This window comes from Pagrus pagrus (genome assembly GCF_965226575.1).
Source record: "Pagrus pagrus genome assembly, chromosome: 15".
NCBI lineage: Eukaryota > Metazoa > Chordata > Actinopteri > Spariformes > Sparidae > Pagrus > Pagrus pagrus.
Genome location: NC_140199.1, coordinates 7570269 through 7591258, shown reverse-complemented (window position 1 = coordinate 7591258; position 20990 = coordinate 7570269). Strand labels below are relative to the sequence as shown.

Here is a 20990-nt window from a genome sequence, read left to right as displayed (position 1 = left end):
TCTTCATTAATCTCATATGTCTCTCTTGAAGTCTCTTGTTTTAAACTCACTCACATACGAAGGGAATAAACCGATGAAATTATGTCTAATGTCAGAATCTTCTCCAGTTCAGCGAACAACCAAATTTACATGGCAGTGAATACTTTCCTAACCTTGAAATTGAGTTTACTTCTAGCTCAATGGTCCACTTCTGTCGTCCCCCAGTCCTTTTTGACTGATTAAGAAGTCATTTTTCTTTCCTCCCACACTGTGAAAGATGGAGGAGGACAGAGGGGAAAGGGCCTGCCTTTACGAGGCCAGCCATGCGTGCAGGGCTGTGTTGTGCCTCCGAGACAATGGGTGCAGATGGCCGGCCGGCTGCAGATGTGGCCAGGCCTGTAACGGACGCCTGTGAGAGAGCACACCCTCCCATGGAGTCTATTTCAGCTGCCTGGCAAGGCCTGACACACACAGACGGCGCTGATCCGGAGTCTGAAACAGAGACGCACACTTAAGGGGCGATAATGGGCGACAATTTGTGGACAGATGCAAAGGTGGCGAGTAAAATCTGAATAAATACAGGTCGACTTTGCATCTTTTCCATTTCATTGAGGTTCCTGTTGTGGAACTTCTCCCATATGACATCAATGCAAATCATCATCTGCTACCCATGTGCTCAAAAAAGGACAAAAAAAAAAAACATAAATGGAGTCAGACATGCACAGAGAGGTCGGCCAGGGGATGGAAACTGACAGCATTTCACCAGGAAAGGGCTCATCTGTGCTGTGAGGCTCATGTGCACGCTGGCTGAGTGTGCATGCAGCGCGCTGATAGCGGCAGCGTGGAAAGCTGACCCGCTGTAGGTTGGTGTAGAATGTGACCCCAACTGGAGTAATCTGAAAAGCCTGAGGATTACACCAGTGGCTCGGCTGTCACAGAGGAGGCACGGTGGCACGGTGCTGGTGTGTGTGTTTATGAAAGAATGTGCCAAACGTCCCACACAGCAGAGACTACAAAGCATTTTGAGAGTGCATCTTTTGATCGAGCGCTATCTATCTGTTAATCTGTCTGCTTCTCATATGCCGGTGGTCTGCAAGAAGATGGTCTCAGATTAAGCTTTGTGCAGCAGCAGCAGCAGCAGCCGTTCCCCTGTTGTTTTAAAACAATAGCTGCCCTTTGCCCCGAGGTCACGGCAGAAGGACACTCCAGCAGGCCAGACGTGTGTCACCTGCTCCGTCCTCTCCTTAGCACTGTCAGGACAAGGAAGGAGCTCAGCGCTAAGCTTTGTCATCCACACATTGTGAGGGGATTGTTTGGATAACAAGTTTGGAAGCTGGCGATTATCATGCTTATTAGATAACTGGTGAAATAAGTCAGAAAAAGTTGAGAGAAGGCCTGTGGAAAAACACTTCACCCAGGACCAGTGTATTCTCAGTAGCTGCCGCTCATTCTCGTTAACATAACGCTCATAAATATCTTATTTCCACATAATGTTTTTCCAATTTTCTCAATTTTTAGTTCAGTTAAACCGCTTTTACCTTTTGACCCCATCTTGTCCTTATGCCATCTCTTTGGAGAGGTGTGTGTAGGTTGGGGGGTGGTGTAGGTATAGATCCCGTCACTCCCCCAACATGAACACCTGTTGGAGACACCAAATCCCCTCTTTGTCTCCGCTGCCCCCTCTCAGTGGATTACCATGACAACGCCCATTCATATCATGGCTGGAGACTGATTATACAGCTTCACACGGTCAATTATCACTGAACAGAGTGCATTGTTTTAGGGGGACGCTGCCTTTCTAAAAAAAAGAAAAAGGGGGAGGCTGTGTAAATAGTTTTCTAGAAAGCTTTATTTCATACTCGAGGTGCTGCGTAGTCTCTTAGAACGGGGGTATAATTAGCTGGGGTTTCACACCAAACCACAGCTGAAATAAAAGCATCCAGCAACATTCAAAAAAAAGAAAAAAAACCCTGCTCATGTTCGAACGTGTGTTTGAGGAAAGATAAGAAACGATAACAGCAAATATCGTTCGGTCAATGAGCGAGAGAGCAATAAAACGCTTATGGAAACATATGCCAGCTTTTATTACATCAGGTGGAAGGCAATTTTAAAAGGACTGACTTTGAGGCAAGGTGACTGTAATGTAAAGCACCGTGGGGACAAAGACCCAGGCGACACAAACAGCAATGTAAACAGAGAGAGTACAGGCACTAGGCACACACATTACTTAAGTAATACAATCTGTAAACACAATGCGCTGTGCATTAAGGTGGAATAAAAAAAACTGATGATGAAAGTAGTGTTAAAATATTGTTATTAGATTGTACTGTCACATTTCTATGTTTCATTGTTTAACATTTGGTTTAGCGCTTAACAGAAGAACGTCACAGGAACAAACTATTTACAAAGGCAAACTCCCTTTGGGTCAAAACAAACCATTCACATTATTGACTGGGATGTAAATATATGGTCCTCTAATATACTTTATATCGAACTCTAACAGTGGCTATGGAGACGGGCTTTCAGCCGCATATTGCCATCACCTGACTTTCTGGATATAACGAGTCAAAGCATCCATCACATTCAACTTTCTGTGATTCACTCAGCCTTGGCACTTTCATTGTCGCCATCCAAACAAGTAGTAATTTTCTGTCAATCCCGTAAAAGTCAGACTTTTGTCACTCATAAACATCAATATGCAAGAATCTTCACGTTGCGCAGCTCTTTCTGTTAGTCACAGTCAATTCTTTGTCACAATTACAATAAAGCAGCAACCATGGGAACAATACCACTGACAGGAATGTAGAAACAACATGAATTATTACTGTATCATCAATCACAGGATGTTTAGTATAAGAGTTAGTATGTAAAGTAAATATGTAAAGACTATCAAATCATTTATTTAACTATCAAACACTATTGTAATACCTATTATATAAACCGACATATATTATTACAAGATAATATAGCTATGAAGAGGTTCAGATATAAATCGTACTTCTTAAAAGGCCGAACGTCGTAACGTCTTTATATGTTCAGCCACGGTTACACGACTCCTGGATTGTTACTTCTTAAAATTGTTAAACAATTTTCGTAGCTTTCAGTATACATTCAATGATGACCCTGTTTACACCTGGCGTTAACGTGCTTCTTGGGGGATCCATTCAGAAGTGGACAGCTGTCGGTATGCCGGTTCCCACCTGATATTACAAAGAGTCTCCACGTGCGTCTCGAGTGACAATGTTTGAATTGATCCCACTTCCCCACTCTGTGCAAGTAAACACAGGCTACATTAGTTATGTTCGCAAAGACCAAAAGGGTTGTTATTAACGTTTGCCAAATTTAAAAGAAGGCCCGAATAGTCAGAGACAAATTAACTAAAAAGGTTACAAAAAAACGGTTGTCAAGGACCTTTTTTCCGTGACTAGGACGAGAAGATGACAAGCTAAAAATATATCCTTCATAATAAAAATTACAATGAAATGTATGTTGGGTTTTTTTTCATTGATGAGAAAGGACGGGGCTAAAATGTACGGTTCGTTCAGACAAAACACGAAGAAGATATTTGCGAGTTTCATCACGGGGTTAATATTTTTTATTCGCGTTACAACTTTTAAAAGTAAAATTTTGACTGAAAGTGATAACTAAAATGTTTTGAGTTGTCTGCAACTAAAACTATGAAATTTAAAAATGCCTAAAAAGTGACGTAAACGAAAAAAATGAATAATTTGAAAATAGCTGCCAAAATTAACACTGCTCCAAACTAAACAATTCACATAATTGCACTATTTTTTAAGGGAGTCTGGAGACTTTCTCCAACGGCAACAAAGACGGAGCCTATATTGGTTACTGTTTATTTTATTTTGTAAAAAACGTACACGTTTACGGTCGATAACATTTTTTTTCTATATTTTGTGTAAATAATGAAATCAACTGAAACATCGGGTTCAAACAGCTGCTCAGCGTTTGCAGGTTAATACACACTTTTAGAGACGGAGTAGCTGACAGGCCGGTGCAGCGACACTTTAAGGAAAGAAACATCGTATTGAATTCAATGGCAAATTTACAAGAAGGCACAACCAATTTTAAGAATATGCCGTGGCCATTTTTTTCCAAGTTAATTAATTTTCTCCTCACTCATCAACTCTCAAAATTGAGCAGTTATTTTAAGGGAATCTGGGGATACTTCGGTTACAAGTTCAACGGAAGTAGGACGTGTTTTGTGTGTATTTATGCAGACGACGTCAGTTTAGTAGGCGGTACTTCGGTGTGGCCCCGACCGGACCTCAATGCATCTTGGGTGCTTTCACACCTGTAGCTGATGAGATCACTCAAGACACATATTACTGCCAGGTGTAAACAGGACCGATGATCTTGTGCAAAAAGAAGAAAAGTAATCTCGAACACGTAACTGTAATATGATGTGTTCATAACCTTCACAACCCATTAGTCCTGTTATCAGTTTTTAAACCCCATTAAAAATATGGGTAATAACAACCACACGTGCGGTTTTGTATTCACTTCTCATTTGATTTCATTTTTACCGAGCCCTTCAGGAATAGTCGATCACAAATTTTCATGGGAATAAAAAAAACAAAACATCCATTTTACCATCTTGGAAAAAACATTCACATGAAATAATAGCTGTGAATGATGGAAGATGTGTGAATAAAAACCCACAGTCCTGGGAGACTTACCGACTAAGTGATAGTCATTTGTCTTATTTCACTTCCCTTCAACAAGCTGAAAAATTCAGAACTCAATTCAGATGTTTTCCTAACAAAACACTAATTGTTTTTACGATAAATGCCCTCAGGCTTCTGTTTTTTCTTTTTCTTTCTCATCCTTCTTTTTCTTGCTCTTTTTCAAGAACGAAGGTGTGCGAAACTTCTTTTTCTTTTTCTTCGGGGACTTGCTTTGGCTCTCCGGGGTCTGAGCCTCCTCCGTCTTCTCCTTCGACGTGATGGAGATTTCCACCGTTTCCGTAGTGCTCACGCTCATCTTGGATATCTCCATGCTCAAGTCGTCCTCCAGCTCCGACAAGTGGTCTTTCCCATTAGGAATTGTGTCTGCCAAACAGTGAAGAGGGTTGTGGATAAGTAGTGCAATCACACAGACAAGGCTGTAATAATACAGATTACCCCAGAGGGACATAAACCACAGAAACAAACAAGCGACTAGTTCTAACATCATTTCGGTGCCTGTTGACTCGCTAATTACCTTGTTTAGCTGGCGTCATTATGGGAGAGAGGGAGAGGGAGATGGTAGAGCCATCAAATGTCGTCATCTCATCTGCATCAGTGGCATCGTCATCTTCTGTAGAGTGATTGCAGCCATCAGTGGTCAGTCATTCAGCAAGTTATTGTTCATGTGAGGTGTATTTCATCAACATTATCTTTTCACTGCTCACAGAAGCAACAAGACTAAGAGTTCACAGTCATGCTACAGGTCTAAGATAAATGCTATTATATACATGCTAACATGCTAGCACTTTTCAAGCTCTTTAAAAGCACTTAAATCAACAATTTCCACATTCTTGAAGCCTTATATATATATAACATCTAAATTATTACTGCACACAACAATCAATGCATATTGTCACTTGATTTATTTCACCAGCTAAACTTTGATTGTATGTAGAGCCCAACCAGTATATCAGTTAGCCAATATTGGCATATCAGAGATATATAGGTAGTGGCATATGTTGTCCGATACGTGTAAACATGACAGCTTTATTTTAAGAGAAGTGCACTGATGTCATTTTAGACAATAAAGTTCACTGTTAAACTGTAAAATATCCTGCCTCCATTACATCTTTGTGTTTGACAACCAATAATCAAGTTTCGGTCGGACTGTAATTGTATGATTTGATTGTTGTTGTTTAATTCTTGCCTGTTTTGACGAGGGTAGAAAAATACAAAATGACAACGGGGTTGTTTCATTTCAAATGTTAAAAGATTTTTGGTTTATGTGAGTGATCTTGAAGATGAAAAAACAGATTATGTTGAAAATCAATCATTTTTCAAGGATTATATTTAAGGATATTACTTGTTTATAATGGTTAGAGACTTTAACACTGGACAACGCTAATATGCTGATATTTAGCAGGTTAGCAAGTATTAACCTTCATCGTCATCCGTTAGCATGCTAACATTTGCTAATTAGCACTTAACACAAGGTACAACCAAAGCTGATGTGAATGTCATTAATATTTTGACCTGATTCACTCTCCGGATGCATGAATGTCTGCAGAAAATGTGCAATCAATTGAATAATTGTTGGGATATTTCAGTCTGGATCAAAAATTGATGATCCGACTGATCAACCCAGCTGACACTGCCATCGAATCCCATGCAGCTAGAAAAACCAAAGCCAAAACAACACTGAACACTGAGCTGCTTTAATAACTCTGCTATGTTCTATTAATATCTATTATCTGATGTGCTCCAAGATTGTCACATTATGGTGACGGTGAAAAGTAGAGGTGCCACGTTAATGCACAGCTGTAGACACGTTTCCCGCCCACACACACACACATTTTCCCGGGACGTGAGTAGTTTGACAGGACCGACGTCTTTGCAGCTCATTTCTCACCGTCCCTGTGAGCTGGCTTCACAGCTCAGACAGGAGTGAAGCCACAGACATCTTTCTCCTGCTGGAATTCTTGCAGGAAAATCCTCATTTACGAGAAAACAGTTCCAACATTTTCTCCAGGCAGGAAGTGAGCGAGCACTATAATCAACTGCCTGGACTGCAGGCTAATGACACTGTTTTTAAGTGGATGCATTAAGTACAACAAACATTTGGGATATATAAAACTAAAACACTGGCACCAGGCCCAAGTAATCAAGTAATCGAATTCATGCAATTACATCTAATGTGTTCTCCTTAATTGAAAAGTCAGAGAAGTTCAGTCCGAGTTCATAATTCTTCAGAAATCAGCATTTAACAGGTTATAAACTCCAAGTTTCTTTCTGGCGTTGCTTGAAGTCAGAGATTGCTGTTAGCCCCTCAGATTAGCTTCGTCTCTGCGTCTCACTTTCCTTCATGACCTCTACGACCCCAAAGGATTTACTTCAAAACATCATTCACTCATAATCTACATGGGATAATGTCAGATATGAGTGTGTGAGAACCCCAGTAGGATTTGATTAAGCATGGTGCACTGCAGACTACCTTCTTGGCCTTGCTGCTTTTTTTCCACTGTGTTCTTGTATTCCTCCAGCTCCTTCTCCGTGAGATTATCGAAGGGGTTGGGGGGAAGGGAGCGAGTGTGCTCCTCGTCCTCGATGATGAAAGCCTGATTGAAAAGAGAAAATAAGGAGACATAATGGTCACTTGATGTGATGCATTTTGCAGTAAATAGAAGTAATTGCTCATACTCTTTTGAGCGATTGTCAAATAAAGATCCAGAGATCAAATGTATTGATGTCTTAATTTGATCCAGAGGTGCGCTGCATTAGCCTCTGTGATGAAAAAATCGATTACATGCTGTTTTCAGCAGCAGGACATTTGGCTTTATTTTCGGGTTGCTGTAAGTCTCAATGAGAAATGATATGAAGACAATTTAAGAGTCTTCTTTCACACCGTAGACATTTGACTGTCTTGACTGGCCCACATGGATCGCATTATTATATCTTACTATCCGTTTGCTTGTTAATATGTACGCAGTTTGGTGAATGGATGTTTAACAGTTTTGTTTCTGGTTGATAGTCTAATGGGATTTAATGTTAGTAAGAGGTCCTGTCTGTCTGAAGATGCCTCTGAATGCCTGTAGCCACTTGGTGGACGTGTTGGGAACGCTCTACAAATCAGTTCATCGACAGCTCCTGTTAGTGACTAATTACAGGGAATTAACAATTAAACTGGTGGGCTATTACACACTGAAAAAGACACAGTTGAAATGTCAAGATCAGTGCTGATTATTGACCTCAGCTCTCCTTTTTGTTTGACCACAATGGTTTTAACCTTCTACGTTCTTGACTTAGGCAACAATTAAGGAACATGTGTCTTTGGTGGCGATAAAGAGGGTTTCACGCATATTAGAGCTGAAGCGATTAATCAATTAAACGATTAGTCGACCTAAATAAAATGCATTTTTCATGTTCATTTTTTTCCAGTAAAAAAGTGTCAAACATTTGCTGGTTCCAGCTTCTTAAATCTAATGATACGCTGCTTTTATTTGTCACTTATGATGGTGAATGAAGAGTGTTTGGCTGTTGAGCTGCTGGTTGAACAAAAGAAGCAATATGAAAACATCACCTTGGGCTCTGGGAGACTGTGATGACATTTTTCAAGATTAATAGAATAAACAGTTAATCATGAAAATAACCAGCTAATTAACTGATGATGACATATTTTGTTAACTGCAGCCCTTATGAGGTTATTTACTTTTGACATGAATTAAATGTGACCATATTTTGATAACTAAGTGTTTTTATAAACAGTAAATATACTCACTGGTCCCGGGATGGTGTCCACAACAATGCCTGCTAGTAGCTGAGACTTTGGTCCTGGAGTCATCTGGTCTCCTCTGTGCTGCTCTTTTATCTGAACAAATGTATCCGACAAAATCATTTTAAACCTGGTTCAGGAATCATTGACATCACATTCAACATTTTCATACAGCACTACACTTGCTGGTGCACAATGGTGAATGCTTAATGGATCAATCAATTAGTTTATTAAGCTCACTCCAAAAACATTAATTGATCAATCATCAGTTCATTGTTTTGGTTATTTTTCAAGCCAAACTTTTGCTGCTGAACATTTTTTGGTTTCTAGCCTCTCAGATGTGAGGGTTCCTCTGAGTAAAACAAGCAATTTGGCAACAATCAACTTGGTCTGTGGGAAACGATAACCGACACAAAACTAAAGGGAAAAATTAAATTGCAGTTTAATCGATAAGAAAAATAATTGTAGGTTGCAGCCCTGCTTTAAGAACAGACTGGTTGCTGTAATCATGATACAACACCGGCAGAAAGAATGAATGAAACTAGTCCTTTAATATTCTGAGTACTATAATGTTATGTGAAGAAACGTGATGATGTTTCAACTGACCCGGTTCCTCTTGTCCTGAACCTCTGTGGGATCAGTGTTAAGTGGGACAAACTGATTGGGGTCCTCAATCTTTATTGGTGTGCCGACGCTGTTGCCCGGCTGTGAAGACTTCATCCACTGAAGAAACAAAAAAAAAAAACAGATTAATAAGTCAAAACTGAAAGTGCATTTAACAAACTGACCACAAGAGGGTAGGCTAATACAAAGGAATGACAGCTCCCGACATCACTGCTTCCTTCACAGGCCAAAGACAGTCAGGAGGAGCTCATTATTTTTCTTGTTACAGTTTGACATGAAAATCAACGCACCACTGTCTTGGTCCTGGGGCTGACATCTCCGCTGGGTGACTGTTCAGGAACGTTGACCCTCAAGTAGCTGTTGGGCGAATTGAGCCACCGAGTCCTCTCTCGCTGCTGTTTCTGCGCCATAAACTTGAAGGGGCTTCGCAGACCCAGCTCGCTGTCCTCCGGCGGCACGGCTGACACCGTGGCAGGGATCTCCACGTCGTTCTTAGAGCGGGGCTTTTCACGGACGATGGGGTTCCTGTAAGAGTAGCCCGTTCTGTATCCCTTGAAGGTCAAACAAAGAGAAAAAGATTATTTTAACTGATTTCCTTTGCCAGGATGAAATTGATTGCAGTATTTTGTTCTTTAGTCGTCCCTCACAATCCATTAAATAAGTAATTCCAACTCTAAAAGATACAAAAATTCAAACAGATGCATGGGTCGCCCCAGATCCACTTACACAATGCTTCTAAATATTTAAACAGCGCTGTATATACAAACAGCCCTTTTTGCAGATGTGCCCAGTTTCAGAGGGGAAAGATAAAACTTTGTTTTAAAAGAGTGTGTCGATAACAATACATCAGAGACGAGAGAGACAACTGGAGCACTGATGGGACTCTGAAGCCGGCCTAACAACACTACAATCAAAATCAAAATTGGCATTTTCTTGCAAAATGACAAGTTTGCCACAGAAGGAAAAAAAAACAGTTACAGGCTTTGATCGCCACAGTATGTGCAAGCGACAGTTTTTTTTTTACAGTACAGTTAACTGCCACCCAAAGCACAGTTTCCACTCAGTTTATGTCTACATTGTTCTGATTAATGACAGAGAGCAGAGAGCACTTGCTCAGTATCTGTTACCACCTCTCAGGTAGCTCTGATTAAAGAAGACATAATGGTAAACAAGTAAAACAGAGAGACCTATAATTATTTTGTTTGGGCTTGAAAACAGAGCGACCGTAATCCAGTGAATAACAATTTTTTTACCAGAAAAATCTGTTGAAGTCCAACAAATTTGTATCTCTTTGTCATAATTTCTGGTCAAAATAATTCACCACTGTTCACAACAAACATGAAGCGAATCTTTGGCACAGCGCGATTATACACAAAGTCGATGCAAGCGTATTCGCAGTTGAATTGAAAATAGCAAAACAGCCGCTCTTGTTTCGGGCTTTCCAGTGTTGTGTGAGGGGAACCGGGCGGCGCAGAGGGGCACAGCCGCTGCTGAGAGCTGGGGAGCTGGGGAGGAGACAGCAGGGCGCAGAGCTGGGGCTTGTGGAGGAATAATGGCCTGCAGTGACACCGGATTCTGCTCTGATCCGGAGCCAGTTACCAGCGGGAGATCTCAGACTTTACCTTTTTAAACGTGTGGGATTAGAGAGTGGGTTTATTTTTACTCTGGGTTTCCCAACCTGTCGGCAGCAACGAGCCATGGTGCGATGTAGGCTACTGTAATTAGTCTCTTGTCATTCTAGTTGACTCCTGACTGCAGGGGAAATGTACTTCTAGCAGCAACCTCATCTATCGTTTCATTTCATTTCCTTCCTTAGTTCAGGCAAGTAATATATGTCCTTCTGTCGCTGTAGAAACTGTCCGGGGTCAGCTCTAAATCCTCTCCTTCACTCTGTATTATTAGCTCTGACCTTTAGTGTTTTGGGATCATTTCTGACGTCATCACGTTCAACACAACTAGCGAACTCCACATTCTGGCACGGACAGATGGATCTCCTGTTGCAGTGAGTGTTGTGGCATTTACCCCCAGAGCCATATCGAACAGTCTTTGAGAAAATCCGATTTCCAAACTGAGTACATCAGAGTCCTCGCGCTAAGTGACTGTGTGGTCTGTTTGCTTGTAACTGCCCACAGCGTGCCTCGCCATCTGGAAGCCATGATCGAGAGCGAGGGCGGGCTATGATCACACAGAGCTAACACAGCTGCAGCCCACTCCGGCCACAGTTGTTAGCGAGTAGCACACTCAAGCAGACACGGTCTGACATCTTCTGTGTCCACAGCACATGTCAGGGCCTGGTCATTAGCTGTGTGGTTTGAATAGCAGGGTTCAAATTGACACAAGTGCAGCGCGGCACAGAAATCTTACAGGTGTAACAAGACCAGCAAACAGTTTGTTAGCCACAGACAAGAAACAGATCCCTGTGCTTAAAGGGACAGTTCACCCCAGAATTTAAAATAACACATATTTTCCCTTTGCACATACTGATATTTATCCATCGAGATTGTTTTTAATGTGAGTTGACAAGTTTTGGAAATATTGGCTGTAGATCTGTCTGCCTCTATCAAATATAATGGAATATGGGTGGCACTTGGCTAGCGATGCTCAACGCACCAGAAAATACATCAACTGCAGTGTCAGTTTCCAGAAATCACAACTCTGTTACTCAAGATAATTCACAGACCTTGTTGTGAGCAGTTTCAATGTAGAAACTATTTAATTTCTATACCGCATCACCGCGCAGAGAAAAACATGCGAAAGGCAACAAGGTTTTTGGATTATCTTGAGAAACAGGGTCATGATTTTTGGACAGAGACATTGCTGTTGAGTTTTTTGATGTTCATTTTTTTTGGCACTTTGAGCACCACAAGCCGAGCGCCAACTAGTTCAATTATATTTGAGAGAAGGCAGACATCTCTGCAGCCGATATCTCCAAAACTTGTCGACTCACACAAAAACAATCGAGATGGATAAATGGCACAACAGTTAAGAGAAGGAGGGTGAACTGTCCCTTTAAGATAATTGGACATTAATGACATGAGTATCTGTAATTTCCGTGAAAACTTAACTTTTCACACTGACAGCTATCATTAAACAATCTCATTCAATTACACAAACCACTTTTCAGATTAAATAAATAAAAAGAACAATGTAGTTTCATTGCATCTTCTAATCAGACACTTCCCGAGGAAGCACCTGAGACAGGAAACTCAAAGCACGATGGGTAAAAAGGCACAGGTCAGGGTTCACTCACCAGGTTGTCCAGCATCCTCATTAGGGACTCGAACTCGGCCTCGCCCACTTTCCACTTGACCTCATTGTCCACCACCAACCCGGCAGCGGCCACTCTCTGGGTCAGGGGCTTAAACTTCTCCCTGTCCAGGAGCACGAGGTTGTCCACACTGCCTGAACATCCCAAAGCCTTCACCTAAACAAGGACACGTGATAAAAAAAATGAATTAATCTGAAATTACAAGCCAAACTATTGTTCTGTGCGAAACTAGACGATTTCCCCTTGTGCATTATATTTAATTCAGCAATTTCTTACTACTACTAAAAGAAAAATAACATCGCTTCACGTAGGATTTTCATCTCAACAGAGATGGAATTATATATGAACTGAGCTGTCAACACGTGTCAAAAACAATAGCAGAACAAACACGGTCCAGAAACAGCAGGGTGGTGAAAAACACCCCTGCTGCCTCCCCGACACTAAACAACAGGTGTCTCAGGATCACTGCAGGGTTCCACCTGCCTCTGACTGCGAACGCCGTTCTCGAGCGCGCGTTCGACTTTGCTCGATGAGCTTTATTCAATAGCAATGTATGTTAGACATCGGCCGTGCTTCCATTTCAGGCACTGCAGTACTATTGCGCTGTTTGCAACAAAGTCTGAATCGTTCGTAAATTAAAAGTAAACTTTGTGAAATATACGTGCGTCGAGGCAGCGTTTGAGTTTACAAATGGCTCTGACCTGAATGGTGCAATTGCATTTCATTACGGGGGAAATCAAGCATTTTATACCTGGATTTCACAAGCTTGCTGAGAGTGGTACACGTAGTGAAAAGCCTCTTCTACTGTTTCTCCCAAAGCCAGCAGCCCGTGGTTCCTCAGCATCATCACCTGAAAAACACAGGAAACACTTGAGCTGCCTGATGGCCCACAATTATCAGCATGATACACTGAACAAATCCAGCTAAGTTAATACATGCCCACGTATGCTAATGTGAATTAATTAATTCATGTATGCATTAATTATGCATTAATTATGACAACACGTGTCACACTAATGCAGTCTCTGTAATTTAAAGCATAAAATCAGCATAAAACAAAATGTCCTGGTCTCTTTCGCCCTTCGAGTAATTTTGGACTGTGGAATTATTAAGTGTAAACACAAACAACTGTCTCACGTAGTTTTAAATATGAGCATCAGAAGGTGAATTGATGGTGTCAGCAGGTGACAGCTTTTGGAGTCTATCCATAAATCCTTCCAGTGTGAAGCTGACAGGTTAAGAGCCGTTACATTCTGTCCCTGTCATGTATGAAATAAGGTAATGTGCTTATTCGAGTTCTTGTGGGGGGGTTGGATGAGAAAATTGATACGGCTGTCATATCTGTCAACAGCCCACAGTCGATTAGCTTAGCTAACTATTAGGAGTGCTAGCAAGGGAAAACAGCAAGACTAGTTTTGTCCAACATCAAAACATTGGTTGGAAGAAGGCCGACTGTTGCGTAGCCTCATGTTGCCTGTGTCTCGACCAAAAAGCTGCAATCGAACACATCGCAAAGACTACAGCTGATGACCACCTAGCTCGAACGCTCTGTGCCTACATGAGAGGAAATACCTCTCCACACCACCAGGTAGCGATCTTTCAAAAGGGGAGATTAGAAGACTGCTACTCTTGCCAAAATAGCCACTTCTGATCGAGAATATGTCTAATAAAAAGTTTAAATGGAGTAGAAAAATTAGGATAAATGGACGGATACTACAGCGACAGGCTCCAGGGGCTTTCCCTTTCTTTTTTCCGTTTCACTTTTTGTGCAGTTGCTCTCTTAGCTGAACAGCCAATCACAGTGATTTCTCTCATCGACCGGCTCCACTGCCAATTCTACCTGCTCCATCGGCCAAAAAACAGCAGCGAGATTTTTTTTAACCATTTGACCGAGCCACGCTGTTTCCTCCTACTCCTACTCTTTATCCTACTCTTACCAACTCCTGACTTTAGCTTCATATTCAGCACAGATATGAGACTGGTATCCTGTCTAACAACCAGCAATTAAGCCTATTTATATTTATATTATCCCCATTTAAATAATTTAGCAGGAAAAATCTCTTCTTCATTTCATATCATATGCACATCTGTTAGTTCATTTATATTTACTAACTAACAGGTATACATAACCTTATAGATAGCCAGTTGTGCACTCTGTCCCATGAGAAGTGAGCCTGTCACTAGTGGAGTCCCCTGGTGTTACTGTACCTTGGCAGTAGGGCCCAGAGCTTTCTGAAACTCCACCTTCTCCTCTCTATTATCCAAGCTGCCGTGGTAACCAAAGCAGCTCACGTCTCCAAGAAGCAAAGCCTCCTGGGAAATTGGCAGTATTCCACATTTCATGGTGGACACCTGTTAACACGGGATAACGCCAACATGTAAATAGAAGCACATTTTTTGCTATCAGGCACAAATAAAACTTTACGCTGCAGTGTTCATCATGTGCTGTGCATTTTACAGTCGAGCTTCAAAGGAAATGGTTAAAAGCGCGTTACAGGGTGTCGGCATCTAAATTAACTAGGCATGCAGGAGGCTGCTTTTAATTCTGCCTCTTTCCTATGGTGCAAAATAAGCATTTAGCAGCAGCCTTCCGGCTTTGATTAAGATGAAGCTCATTTAATATCAGCCTGGAGCGTACTTACTGCAGCTGTTGCAGGGGTATGTATGTGGATGATGCATCGCACGTCTGGGCGCATTGAGTATATGGCCGCGTGAGGAGCAAACCCAAAGTGGTCGATACCCAGATCAGTAGATCCCTGGTCCACCACCTCACCTATAATGTTTACTTTCACCTACACACGGCAGAAAGAAGAAGAACAAGCTCATTGTTATTTCAGAACATAAAACATAGTTTGTGTAAACAGGTGATTACATACAGTCTGACTGAAACATTAAAGGCACCCCGTGGAGTTTTCTTGAAAACATGTGTTATCCCCCCTTTTTTATAGCCTTTTGGCTTTGATACATTATGTATATCGGTGTCTGTTTTGTATGCTCTCAGCATGTAAACCTTTTGTGTCATCTCATCTCTTGTTATTGTATTGCTTCATTAACTTTGATTTGTTTCACCTGGTGTGTCATCTGGGTCATGCGAACGCCTCCTATTGGCCGTGGCCAGTATATAAGTGGGGCCACGTGGTGCTGTTTGTCTGGAGCGCTGACAGCTCGCTGCTAGCTTGGGAGCTGACATGTTTCGACCATCAGGTCTCCAGATGGTCGAAACATGTCAACTTTTTTTATTGATTGTCCTTTTAATGATTTCAAACTTTCAACACAATTTTTGCCTACATTATGTTTAATGAAGTCGTCATCTCCTTTTTTTCCTGGCCAGTAGATTTGTTTAATTCACCAGCCAAAGAAACAATCATAATCTAGCTGGTAAAATTTTAAATATTCACTAGCCATTTCACCGAAGCTGATATTATCAGATACGTCTACTGTTTTTTTTTTTTAGGATTTAACTCTTTATTTCTCGCTTTGTCAGTACAGCATGAAACACATGAACACAGATGCCTACAAATTGATACGTCTACTGTTAACCCTAACAATCCACTGATGCTTACAGGTACCGGGCTATTCAAAATCAAATTAAAGAGCCACAAAGATTTCTTACAACAATCACACGAGGGTAATGTTGCCCAAATTCATGTTGTAAAATCTCCCTGACACTGCACTCTGTAGTCATGCTTGGAAAATGATGACAAAAACACACAAATCATGCTTACCAAGTTTGCTCCTGTCACCTCAGCAAAAGACAGACCTCTTGGACTGATCAGAACATGGTCCTGTTCTTTATTGACACGTACCTGAGACAAAAATAAGATATTAAAATCCAATCTGGGCTACATAAAAACAAATAGCATGAGTAAAATCCAAGCTTCTGACACATCTAAGAAATACATACAATGTCTGACCCGTATAATGCCTCTGCAGGAGGTTATCCATCATTAATACTCGTCAGGGTCAAACAGCCTGTTAAAAAGCCTCGATGTCACGGGAGACCAAATCTCTACACTTCACAAAGTTCTTTACGCTGGGTTAGCAGCTACTCGGAGCAGGGAGACCCATTTCACAGATTCAAGGGTACAGGAAACTCTAAACCACAAAAGAAAAGCTCTCTTCACTCTGGGAAAAAACTAAAAAATTGGTTTGTGTGTTGATAAAACTTAGTGTCTAGGCTTTGTCTGTGGGGAAAATCTGAGCTTTACAGCTTTACATCTTGACATCGCAGGTGTTCATTACACATTTCAGCGTGAATTCATGCTGTTTGGGAGCTGTACATATTCACAAATGTGACTTTTCCCAACCATAAATAATATATGCTTTCTGGAAATAAAGAGGTATTCCCCTTTAAGCCTTCCAGGAGCCAGAGAAAAGCGAGGCTCACATAATGATACACAAAGCCCGTGCAGCATACATAAGCAGATGTGCAGTGGAGCGCGATGGTGAAGTTGTACTCACAGTAATGTAGGAGCTTGTAAAACGAGCCCAGCTGAAGAGGTCAACAAGCCTGTAGAGGCTGGCCAGCCTGCAGCGACTCTGTTTCTCCCCTTTAGCAAAAGAGGGAGACTCGATGCCAAACAAGTCATTGACTGGAGTCACCATCCCAAAGCCTGCCACAAGACATAACATCATGGGTAATTTGTCATGCAACAACAACATTAAAATTGTATTTTTTCCCAAACACCTTTTCTTTTTCCGGGGCCTAAACTGAAAGTTAATGGTGGTCCACGGGGCAAAAAGAAGGCACTGATGGTTTTGTATTGTTAAGATGCATAATGGTACTATACAGAAGCCCAAAGAGACAAGTAAGACATAAAAAGTACTAGTGATCTTTTTTTAGAAGTCTTTTTTCACTTGGCTCCGAGGGATCCCAAGGTCCATTAAAAAAGTATTTCACAGATGGAACAATGGCCCTTGCATAAAACGAGGCTGTCTGTGCAGGAGAAAGATGTGATTGATGCTATGTGACCAGAGAAAACAGAGAAAAGGGGTTGTGGTGTTCCCTTTTGCTGAAAAAAAAGTAGAAAACCTCCACACAACCAGAATGCACTGTGCCGTACCGGACCAAGAAACACTCCCGTAGATGGGTAGGCTTGGGCTGGGATGAGATGTAATCGAATATCGCCGTATTTGCCGCCATATGCCAGAGTTTTCACAATATTGATTGCTGAACAGCTGTTACGCCATCTTCTGGCTTATCCACACATCTATCCTAGTACTGGGCTAGCATACGTTAGGGTAGGGTTAACTAGCCTGATGTAGTGGCATGCACGCAGCACTTTAACATAAAGACATGGAGGACTTCGTCTCTGGAAACACCAGCTCAGCAATTTGGCAATAATTTGACAATAAGCGGGAAAGACTGGTGTGCCAAAGGATTTGAATTAGGCTACATGTCATCTATGCTGTAAGCAGGTGTTTACTAAGCAGGACAACACCACAGTCGGCAAGTCCAACTGAGCAAAAGAGCAACGATAACGCCCAAGCCTACTGATGGTTGAGGTAGTTTGAGTTGAGCAGTGCGTTTTGAAGCAGGAAACAGTAAGGCAGCCAAACAGTATGTATTACCACTCAACAGTACACATTTTGGGGGAGCAACAGACATTGAATTTTGGATTTTGGTCTCATCTCTGCCCAGTTTGATCACAGTTTTTACAGCCTTCATTTTCACAATACATGCACAAGTTGGCGTTCACTTCTTGTCCACATTTTTGGCAGGAAAATCAGCAGTGTAGTGGCAGAATCTTGGTTTGTAGTTGATCAGCACTGCCCAGTTTCGACAATTTGATCTGAGTTTGGTCAGACGCCTCACACTCGATCCAAGAGACAGAGAGAGAGAGGGGCGGCTCGCTCCCTCAAACCGACTTTAATATTTGTGTTCGTTGTACAGGCACAATGGGGAGAAGTTTACCATTGTTTATTTACATATACTACCAATATTGTAGTGATACAAAGCTAGTTGAAAACCAGCAACGTTCCTGTTTATTTGACTGACTTCCTGCACAGTTAGAGGACTCTGCCCACCATGTCAGATTATGAAAAAGAATCAATAATTAGGGATCCTGCATATTCAAAAAGCTTTTTTATCCTGTCAAAATAAAATTTGCACTACAAACATCTGGAGGTCCACATCAAACCTTATCGTGGGCCAAAGTTGGCTCACGTACCCCTGATCTACAAGTATGTTTACAGGGTTTGTATCCACATTATATAAAGATAAAACCTCCCAGGGAACTCGGGTCTCTACGGCTGAAGCTTAAAAAAGGTCTTTCTCAATGTTCCCAACAAGAAACTAAAGGGTATTTTGGGCTGTAATACCATGTAAGGGCATGTATTGATACAGGACACTATCTTTTACAGCCACTTTAGCTTTTTTTGAAGGAGCAGGTCTGCCTCAGTGACCTCACTACAGGGACTTTTTCCAAACATTTACAGTTTTTTAAATCAATCTTTTAAGCTCCAGGGTGCCCTGTGACCTCTGCAGAAACATAAGGCTACACTAACATAATTAGCATTGCAAACTGCTGTAATTCATTACTGGTCATGAGGGCTACTTAATAGAAACGCTTCCAATGAAGAATGCTGTCAACAACTTTCTGCCTTTTCTGCTGTTTCAGGGTTACTCAGCGTCACAAGAGCCTGACAACTCAGCCTCTGACAATGAAGATATTCAGCCCGCATAATGCACATAGACAGAGTATACGCACTGAATGACAATCAGGCCCGAAGGGAGACAGATGGAGACATTCACCCACACACAAGCACCAACACACTGCCACTCACTGATGGGTGAAGTCAGGGGACCGACCCCTCCCAAGGTGCTGGCCATGACCAGGTCAGCAATCTGCCTCAGAGCCAAGAGACCTGAGGGGTTGTTGCCCTTCGTCATCTGGTCCTGAATCAGGCCTTCCAGCTCATCTTTGAACACCTTTAGACAGAAAGAAAGGGTGAAGTGAGGTGAGGCGTGAAGAAGCACAAACACACCACCATAAAGCCGCATTGACCTAGCAACTGATCTACACACAATGCAACCTTAAACTCATTCCAGCACCTCCTCAGGAAGTGTCAGGGAGCACAGCACGCTTTCAAGCGCTCCTTATTGCAACTGTACACAAATCACGACAGACCATTAAAAGCCTCTTTGTACGCCTGTGAAAGGAGCAGGAGGGGGATCACATTAAACCAAATTAATTTTTGCCTTCAACAGTAGCGTGTGAATCTTGAAACAGCAGTTATTTCTCTGCGTGCCGCAGCTAAGCTCCAGCATTCTGCTCCATCCGACCACGGTTCCCATGGTGACGAGATGAGCTCCACTTGTTGGGCCCCGTTATGCAATCGCAGATGAGTGTGGGCTCGTCTTATTTCCATGCACTTCATTGGCGTGTGTTTATCGCACCTCCTTGTACTTCACCTAACCAGACTGCACTGCTCTGCTCGTCGTCCAGTTGGTTTGTATTATACAGAGATAATATCTGTTATCACATGAGGAGAGATCTTCTGCAGGAACAGATTATCCTTTTTTGTATTTATTATCCTGAATCCTGTTTATGTGTGTGTGCACTCCAGGGAATATCAATCAAACAGGTGTTGGGGGTCTTCTGATAAGATATCTCTTTACTAAATCCTGTCTTTTTTTAGTGGACACTCCAGGGAACTGAATCAAAGTGGCGTGTGTTTATTTATTTTAGGAATTGCCTCAAATTTGTTTTTGCAAATGAACTCATACAGATGCAGAATTAAAGGAGTTTGGTACAATTATGACGACAACCAAACAGGGCTAGGCAAAATATGGATGTTATATAGTTAACGTCTACATATCGTCTTAGATTTTGGATGTGTTAATTTCATGGTTTTAACAGCTGCATTACAGTGAAGTGATGTCATTTTGTAAAACTTACCAGGCTGTTCTAATACTTGTCTTCAGCCACTTAGTCTTACATCCACATTACTGATTATTAACATCAAATATCTCAATATTGTGTGAAAATAACAATAAGTATTGTGATATTTCATTTTGCCGCCCACGTCTAGCATCTATGAAGTGCTTTTGAAAAAATAGTGATATTATGTTAATGCCATGTCGCCCAGCCGCACAACCAAAGAATATTTTCATCATCATTTAATTATTTTAGTTTTAAAATGTCAGGAAATAGTGCGCAGAACGTCTTTATATTACCCGTTTTTTTCCCACCGTCACAATAAACCCAAAGCTATCAGTCTAATATTGTGCAAAACAAAGAAAGCACCAGCAATTATTCACATCTGTGCAGCCTGAACCTGACAGTGTTGGCATTTCTGCTTGACATTTTAGCAAACATTTAATCGATCGTCAACATTTGTGCCTGTTAAATTCTTTGTGTTTACTCAACTGGTTTCTTAGAGTATGCAGCACACTTAAAGGTCCATGTAGGTATGTAGGATTTTGGCATCCAGTGGTGTGATAACAGCTGGATGCCCCTCACCTCACCCTACCCTGTGGTGGCCAGTAATGGAATGTAACTTACTGTACTTAAGTTCCATTTTGAGGTACTTGTACTTTACTTGAGTATTTCCATTTTCGGTTACTTTATACTTCGGCTCCACTACATTTTGGAGGCAAATATTGTACTTTTACTACATTACATTTATTTGATAACTTTAGTTAGTAGTTACCGTGCAGATT

At 41.5% G+C, this 20990-nt stretch overlaps 1 protein-coding gene across 3 annotated transcripts in view; it reads right to left on the bottom strand.

Annotated features, from left to right (window-relative positions):
* Positions 1–1810: 1810 nt before the first annotated feature.
* The window catches only part of LOC311270352 (gamma-adducin-like), a 31226-nt gene continuing 12046 nt past the window's right edge, over positions 1811–20990 (bottom strand). For all 3 annotated transcript variants that reach the window (XM_084375165.1, XM_084375164.1, XM_084375166.1), the window contains exons 3-15: positions 19112–19256; positions 16787–16938; positions 16051–16131; positions 14968–15117; positions 14534–14677; positions 13077–13175; positions 12308–12481; positions 9348–9608; positions 9040–9156; positions 8440–8529; positions 7156–7279; positions 5200–5295; positions 1811–5048 (exon numbers count right to left, since the gene is read on the bottom strand). In XM_084375165.1, the coding sequence (XP_084231291.1) occupies positions 4792–5048; positions 5200–5295; positions 7156–7279; positions 8440–8529; positions 9040–9156; positions 9348–9608; positions 12308–12481; positions 13077–13175; positions 14534–14677; positions 14968–15117; positions 16051–16131; positions 16787–16938; positions 19112–19256 (1890 nt within the window). In that variant the 3' untranslated portion in view covers positions 1811–4791. The remainder of the gene's footprint in view (positions 5049–5199; positions 5296–7155; positions 7280–8439; positions 8530–9039; positions 9157–9347; positions 9609–12307; positions 12482–13076; positions 13176–14533; positions 14678–14967; positions 15118–16050; positions 16132–16786; positions 16939–19111; positions 19257–20990) is intronic.